The following is an 8242-nucleotide window of genomic DNA, read 5'->3' as shown; positions in this document are numbered from 1 at the left end:
GAATGTTGTATTTATCTCACAAAAGCTGGGTCTCCTGTTATCTTTCTCTTAAACCTTGACTTATAAAAGCTGACTGCATTACAGCCTAGCAGTATATGAAACTAATGAGAAGCTGATAATCTGCTGTTTGGAGGGGGGCGTTGGAGTTCCCTATGACTTTTCTCTAGGACTGCGCACAGCAGCGTCCAGAGGGTTGACCCTTAATTTCAGGAGACTGAGTCTAGGATAATCCTGGAGGGTTGGCAGCACTGGTCACCCCTCTCTGGCAGAGTTTTTTGTGAAAAATGTAATTAAGGATTGAGGAGGGAAAGCAAGTGGACAAAAGAAGAAAATAGAAAATAAAAGAAGGAAGACCTTGAAAAGGGAAAGGAGAGAACAAGGAACAGAGAACAAGGGCCCACATAGAGCAATCCGCGTCTCTTAGCAATCAGGACATTAATTTTGGATTTAAAAAAAAAACCCTTTTTCTAGTAGATTGCTCTAATACAGGGGTTCTCAATATAGCCTGTCAAGTTTGTATCCACAAAGAATTGAGATACAATTGCATGCAATTGTATCTCATTTAAATTGTATATTGTTTAACCATTTCTATCCTCTCCTCTCTTCTTCCTTCTCCAAGTTCGGCCACCCTTGTTAAATGTAACTGTACCTTCTGTCACCACAGTTCTAGTTCTATGTATTTATTGCACCCCCGTTCTATGTAAACCAGCAAGATATGTTTTCATGATTGCCGGTATATAAAAACTCTAAATAAATAAATAAAATAAATGCAATGAAGGCAGTGCATGCAAATATATCTCATGCATATTCAGTGTGGGTATCCTGAAAATCTGACTGGCTAGGTGTGCCCCGAAGACTGGGATGAGAACCCCTGATCTAATGTACTGGCTTGTGACAGTAAGATGCATTCTTCAGTTTCTTATAAATGTCCTTTATAGGATTTCCACATATAAGAGATTGTAGACAGGCAGGACTGTCATGGGGCTAAATGGAGCTCTGAGGGGATCACCTCCAATGATATGGCTCCAGTGACGCAGACAGCTGGTCCTCCTTCAAAGTCACTACTGCTCCTATAGTGCTGTGTTATTAGAAGACCACCAGCTGGTCCTGTAAGTAAGCTCCACCCAAGAGCTTACTTCCACTGCTGGTTGTCATCCTTGCCCCTTGCAATGGCCTGGCAGATAGGCCAATGGGGAGACAGACCAGGTCAGAGATTAACAGGCTGAAGAACAGCTGGGCCCCAATACACTGTAAGGGAAAGAGATATAGAGGAATTAAAGGAGAAAATGGGCCAAGGGACAGGTTGAAAGAGCTAGATATTAACAGAGACAGATGAACAAAGCCAGTATAAAGAGAGAATAAGAGATTAATGTGGCCTGACCTCCAGCTTGCTAGTGATCACACCTGCCCCTAGGTCATAAAAACAGATAATCCAATTCTGTTTCCTAGGTTTTCACATTGAGAATACAGCAGTAATGGGATAGGCTCGTGTATTCAGTAGGGCAGAGTTGCAAACCCTGATCTTTGAGGGCCATAAACAGGTCTCTACAATGAATATTCATTGGCATATCTGACACCTTTAGTTTGAAAACCAAGTTAATATGCATAATTTGGTTATACGGAAAGCCAGACCTGTTTGCAGTCCTTGAGGTTCAGGACTGTGCACCTTTGTTGTAGGACCCAGAATAAGGTTCTCATTCTACAGTTTTATAATTTGATTTTCTCTTTGTTATTGCTTGAGGTAGAGATCAGAAGAATTGCTTCCCTTCACTGCACCATGGGACGGAAAGGTCTTATCACCGATTCGTATCAGGTGGTGAAGCATAAGAAGGAAGATGGGCAGAAAAAGAGCGAAACGAGAAGCAACCAAAAGGGTGAGGCCATGCTAAACAAATCTGATCACTGAAGACTGGATGTGGTGTAGTTAGATTTCAGTAAGGCCTTTGACACTATCCCACACAGTAGGACTCATTTACCAGCTGAGCAGCCTAGAGATGGATCCTAAGGTGATAAACTTGGTGATTGATAGAAGGTAGATGGTGGTGATAAATGGAGTTTATTTCGAAGAGAGGAGTATGACCAGCAGAGTGCCTCAAGGATCAGTTCTGGCACCAGCTCTAATCAACAATTTCAGAAGCAGTATTAATATAATAACATAGTAAATGATGGCAGATTAAGACCAGAAAGATCCATCTAGGCTGCCTAGTAGCAATTTTATGCACCCAGTGTAGATCAAATTTTCAGATGGAACCCATTGAAGAAGAGCTAATAGGGAAGGTTTGTCTCTGCAAATAACAATAAGATCCGCAAGAGAGCTGACACTAGACAGAGTAGAAAAAAATTATCTAAAAAGCCTTGAGGAATGTTTTGAGAGTATGTCAATTAAGATTTAATACAAAAAAAGTGCAGAGCCAAGCAGAAACCCCAGAGAGCAGTGCACAACACAGAGCAAGATGCTGATGTTCAGCAAATATAAAAGATTCTAGGGATCATCACTTCTGATGATCTGAAGGTCACCAGAGTGCCACAAGAGTTAGTGGTATGCTAGGATGTACTGGGAGAAGAATAACTAGCAGAAAGGAATTGACAGTACCTGTATACAAATCATTGGTGAGACCTCATCTGGCATATCGTATCCAGTATTGGTTGCCATCGCTCCATCTCAGAGTACAGGCAGTCCAGAGGAGGGCTACCAAGATGGAGCAGAGTCCAACAAGGATGAAAGAGATATTTTGAGGAGGGAGTAGGAAGAAAAATTACTGGAGATAAATAGAGGGGTCCATATTGAGCCCCTATGTGACTCGGCAAGTTTTCCCGATACACCTAGCCAGGATATTCAGTGGCGCAGCAGTGCTACTGAATATATCTGCCTAACTTTAGAGAACAGCCCTGTGGCCCAACTCCTCCCCGATCCACCCATTCCCTGCCCCTGAGTTATCTGGTCAGAAACGTAGCCGGATAAGTCACTTTATGTATTTGTTTGTTTGTTTAAACTTTTTATATTCTGGCTGATCCACAAATTCCAATGGATTACAAGTAACATACACAAAAATATTTAACAGCAGCAATAATACATCATGAAGCAGCAATTGATTTCAAAACAAATAGTGAAAAACAATAAAACAGAAACATGAGAAGAAAAACAATAAAACAGAAACATGAGAAGAAAGACCTAGCCGAGCTAAGCAGTAACAATAATTATTGCAGCTAAGATCCTCTTAGTTAGCTGTATATTGCGTGACCATTTCATGATTTTTCTAGCTTCTTATGTTCATATATGAGAGGAGGCTTTCAATAGCAGTAATGTCTTACACATATTGTTAATGTTGAACACAATTTCTGGTTGGATGTTCTTTATATGTTTTATGACATGCAGCGTGCTGGTCGACATGGGGGGGGGGAACGCTGTTTCTCCTGGGAAAGCGTACTCGGAGGGTACGCAGGTGTGTTTTGAGGGGGGGTGGGGAGTGGAGGGGAAGAGGGGAGGTGAAGAGAGGTACAGTTGATATATGAGTAGGTTATGGGGTTAAGGGGGGCATACGATAGAGAAACATTCTACATCAGGGAGGATGGCTGACAGAAAAGTCATCTCATTAATGTGAAGGGCCTCCGTTTATTTATTTATTTGTAGGGTTTTATATACCGTTATTCGGTAGAGCCATCATAACGGTTTACAAATCTGCAATTATCCAACATATGCAATTATCTTACAATCAAATGGAATTAACATAGTAGTTGGGAACAGTAGGGTTTGTGAACAATCAGCATATTTTTCTTAGTAGTAGTTGAATAACAGAATATTGCGGAGAACATTTTCAAAGAACTTAACGGATCAAGGGAGTGAGCAGGGAGGGGTAGAAAGGGAGGGTACATCAGGAGAGCATGAAGGAGGAGGATTATGCTTGCGAGTTCTGTTGAGTGCTGGGATGATCAGGTGTCAGATAGTTAGAATACAGTTTGCGGAATAAAAATGTTTTTAGGTCTTTTTTAAATGTTTTTTGGATGTGCTGGGTCCTCAGTTCTTTGGGTAGGGTGTTCCAAGTTTTGGGGGAAGCAATGGAAAATGCTCTTTCTCGTGTAGTTGAAAGATGAGCGTCTCTTAAGGTGGGGATGTTCACCTAGGAAGAGGCAATTACTAATACAGGAAGCAAGAGCTACAAGGGCATCCATTTTTTTAAATCAAGAGACCCAGTTTAAGAAACGAGATGAATGTTTGCTTAAGTGTACATTTTTTCCTTCAATATTCAGTGCATCTAATGTGCTGGAGGAAAGCCATGGAGGGGCGGGGGACATGTTTTCTCGTACATCACCCTTTGAAGAGTTAGAATGCCAAAATGATAGGGGGGGAACGTTTATATCTATGAGAGTTAGAGTGAGTGATGTTATAGTAACATTGATAAATACGTGTGCACCAAATACCAACCAGGCAGAGTTTTATTTGAAGCTTGGGCGAGCAACCTGAGTGATTTGCTAGATGGCTTATGTGCTTTTGGCGGGGGCGGGGACTTTAATTTCTCTTTCAGTCTGAGAATGGACAACGATCCCTCTCACGCACATTTGCTAAATCCCCAAAGGAATAATTTGAAACACCTGGTTAAATCACGGGGGCTTTTTGATATTTGGAAGATAAGGAATCCTTCTACCAGGGATTATACTTTTTTTTTCGAGAGCTCACAGTTCCTATTTGCGTATAGATCTATTCATCAGATGAGCATGTCTGTGTGTAAGATGACAAGAATCGGTTCAATAATGTGGGCCGATCATGCACCTATAGAACGTGTGGTGAAGTTGCTACAGAGAGAGATGGGTCAGATTTAAAGCTCCAGGGAGGAAGATTCAGAACCAATATCAGGAAGTATTTCTTCATGGAGAGGGTGGTGGATGCCTGGAATGCCCTTCCGAAGGAAGTGGTGAAGACCAGAACTGTGAAGGACTTCAAAGGGGCATGGGATAAACACTGTGGATCCATAAATGCTAGAGGATGTGAATGAAGAGTGGGTGGCTCGCGGGAATGACGGCTACTACCTGGAGATAATACCCTTATTCAATAAACATACACACAGTTAATGCGACTCCAACATTGCTCTAAGCTTCAACGGCAAGAGGTAATGTGGGAAAAATAAATGCGGGATTTCCATTCACAAAAAATGCTTGCTGGTTACGGCGGTTACTACTCCTAACCAAGTAAGCCTGATACTTCACTTTCAATGCCTATCCAGCATAGTTCTCTGCTTCAACAGCAAGGGGAGAAAGTCTGATACTTCACGCATATCCAGCATAGCTCTCTGCTTCAATGGCAGGGGGGAATGAAGATAAGAGGATTTACATTCAGACAACAACCAACAAGGACTGAGTTCATAGACTGGGTAAACAAACATGGGTGTAGCTTGCTTATTGCAGCGGTTACTATCCCTAGCTAATTAAGCTAGATATCCACTTAGATGCAGTTCCAACACTGCTGTCTGCATTATGGCGGGGGTGGAAGGGATACACAACCAAAAGGTTTCTAAGGGTCAGGAGTAACAGATAAGTATGAGAGAGGAGAAAAAAAAAAAGAGTGCGAAGGTTTGCTGGGTTAGACTGGATGGGCCGTTTGGTCTTCTTCTGCCGTCATTTCTATGTTTCTATAGAGATATTGGAAGTTAAATGACACTTTGCTGCTTGATTTACAGTTTTCTACTAAAGTGATAGAGGATGTATAAAAATATTTGCATCTCAGTGATAATGGAGACGTGGGGATACAGAAACTGTGGGACGGCTTCAAGGCTGTTTTACGTGGTCAGTTGATATCCAAAGCAGTGGCTGTCAAAAAACAAAAACAAAAGGAGAAGTCAGAATTAGGTGAGTCTATAAAACAGCTGGAGATCAAGCATAAAAGGGCTGGAGGTAATAAAATGCTTAAGGAGTTAGATGAAAAAAGGTGTAGACTAAATGCCATAATATGTGCGGAGATTCAATATAAACTAGATGATGCGCATCAGGAATACTTCGAATGGGGGAACAAGTCCAGTAAGTTATCAGCTTGGCAAATAAAGTGGCAAATGGTGCAAAACCGGATTCTGAAAATCAAGGATTGATTTGTCCACATCTATCAGGAGCTATAAATGGCTGAAAAGAATATCGGGGAGCATGATTGTCGGGGAGCGGACTGTTATTTGCGAGAGGTATCCTTGTCAAATATTCCAATAGAATTGGTACAGATATTGGATAAGGCAAGGAAGGGCAGCAGAAACGGCTTCCTTCCCTTTTGGTAAAAAACCGAAATCTCTGATCAAGACACTTCTCTCTGCACGGTCACTGCGGTCTCCTCCTGAACTGGGCGAAGAGGCACACGGCTCCCTCCTGATCCACTGCGCAAGGGTTTCTGCCTGTCAGGAAGCTCAGGGCAAAACTGTGAGAAGACTTCAGAAAACCTGCAAAAATCCTTCTTCCTCTATCTCCCCCCTCCAGAACACTTCTGGGGACCTGGCGGGGCAGAATCTCTCCCTCTCTGTGCTGGGCTGAGGGCCTAACTTTGGCGGGGCAGAATCTCTCCCTCTCTGTGCTGGGCTGAGGGCCTAACTTTGGCGGGGCAGAATCTCTCCCTCTCTGTGCTGGGCTGAGGGCCTAACTTTGGCGGGGCAGAATCTCTCCCTCTCTGTGCTGGGCTGAGGGCCTAACTTTGGCGGGGCAGAATCTCTCCCTCTCTGTGCTGGGCTGAGGGCCTAACTTTGGCGGGGCAGAATCTCTCCCTCTCTGTGCTGGGCTGAGGGCCTAACTTTGGCGGGGCAGAATCTCTCCCTCTCTGTGCTGGGCTGAGGGCCTAACTTTGGCGGGGCAGAATCTCTCCCTCTCTGTGCTGGGCTGAGGGCCTAACTTTGGCGGGGCAGAATCTCTCCCTCTCTGTGCTGGGCTGAGGGCCTAACTTTGGCGGGGCAGAATCTCTCCCTCTCTGTGCTGGGCTGAGGGCCTAACTTTGGCGGGGCAGAATCTCTCCCTCTCTGTGCTGGGCTGAGGGCCTAACTTTGGCGGGGCAGAATCTCTCCCTCTCTGTGCTGGGCTGAGGGCCTAACTTTGGCGGGGCAGAATCTCTCCCTCTCTGTGCTGGGCTGAGGGCCTAACTTTGGCGGGGCAGAATCTCTCCCTCTCTGTGCTGGGCTGAGGGCCTAACTTTGGCGGGGCAGAATCTCTCCCTCTCTGTGCTGGGCTGAGGGCCTAACTTTGGCGGGGCAGAATCTCTCCCTCTCTGTGCTGGGCTGAGGGCCTAACTTTGGCGGGGCAGAATCTCTCCCTCTCTGTGCTGGGCTGAGGGCCTAACTTTGGCGGGGCAGAATCTCTCCCTCTCTGTGCTGGGCTGAGGGCCTAACTTTGGCGGGGCAGAATCTCTCCCTCTCTGTGCTGGGCTGAGGGCCTAACTTTGGCGGGGCAGAATCTCTCCCTCTCTGTGCTGGGCTGAGGGCCTAACTTTGGCGGGGCAGAATCTCTCCCTCTCTGTGCTGGGCTGAGGGCCTAACTTTGGCGGGGCAGAATCTCTCCCTCTCTGTGCTGGGCTGAGGGCCTAACTTTGGCGGGGCAGAATCTCTCCCTCTCTGTGCTGGGCTGAGGGCCTAACTTTGGCGGGGCAGAATCTCTCCCTCTCTGTGCTGGGCTGAGGGCCTAACTTTGGCGGGGCAGAATCTCTCCCTCTCTGTGCTGGGCTGAGGGCCTAACTTTGGCGGGGCAGAATCTCTCCCTCTCTGTGCTGGGCTGAGGGCCTAACTTTGGCGGGGCAGAATCTCTCCCTCTCTGTGCTGGGCTGAGGGCCTAACTTTGGCGGGGCAGAATCTCTCCCTCTCTGTGCTGGGCTGAGGGCCTAACTTTGGCGGGGCAGAATCTCTCCCTCTCTGTGCTGGGCTGAGGGCCTAACTTTGGCGGGGCAGAATCTCTCCCTCTCTGTGCTGGGCTGAGGGCCTAACTTTGGCGGGGCAGAATCTCTCCCTCTCTGTGCTGGGCTGAGGGCCTAACTTTGGCGGGGCAGAATCTCTCCCTCTCTGTGCTGGGCTGAGGGCCTAACTTTGGCGGGGCAGAATCTCTCCCTCTCTGTGCTGGGCTGAGGGCCTAACTTTGGCGGGGCAGAATCTCTCCCTCTCTGTGCTGGGCTGAGGGCCTAACTTTGGCGGGGCAGAATCTCTCCCTCTCTGTGCTGGGCTGAGGGCCTAACTTTGGCGGGGCAGAATCTCTCCCTCTCTGTGCTGGGCTGAGGGCCTAACTTTGGCGGGGCAAA

General features: G+C 46.2%; 1 protein-coding gene across 1 annotated transcript; it reads left to right on the top strand.

Moving 5' to 3' along the window:
* Positions 1-1747: 1747 nt before the first annotated feature.
* Positions 1748-1874, top strand: POLD4 (DNA polymerase delta 4, accessory subunit; the record flags this gene model as incomplete). The annotated part of the gene is given in 1 exon segment (XM_029575714.1): positions 1748-1874. A coding segment is annotated over 1 exon segment (97 nt), but the record flags the coding sequence as incomplete, so codon positions are not given.
* Between the last annotated feature and the right edge of the window lie 6368 nt (positions 1875-8242).

This window comes from Rhinatrema bivittatum, chromosome 13 (assembly GCF_901001135.1).
Source record: "Rhinatrema bivittatum chromosome 13, aRhiBiv1.1, whole genome shotgun sequence".
NCBI lineage: Eukaryota > Metazoa > Chordata > Amphibia > Gymnophiona > Rhinatrematidae > Rhinatrema > Rhinatrema bivittatum.
This window is presented reverse-complemented; position numbering and strand designations above follow the sequence as displayed.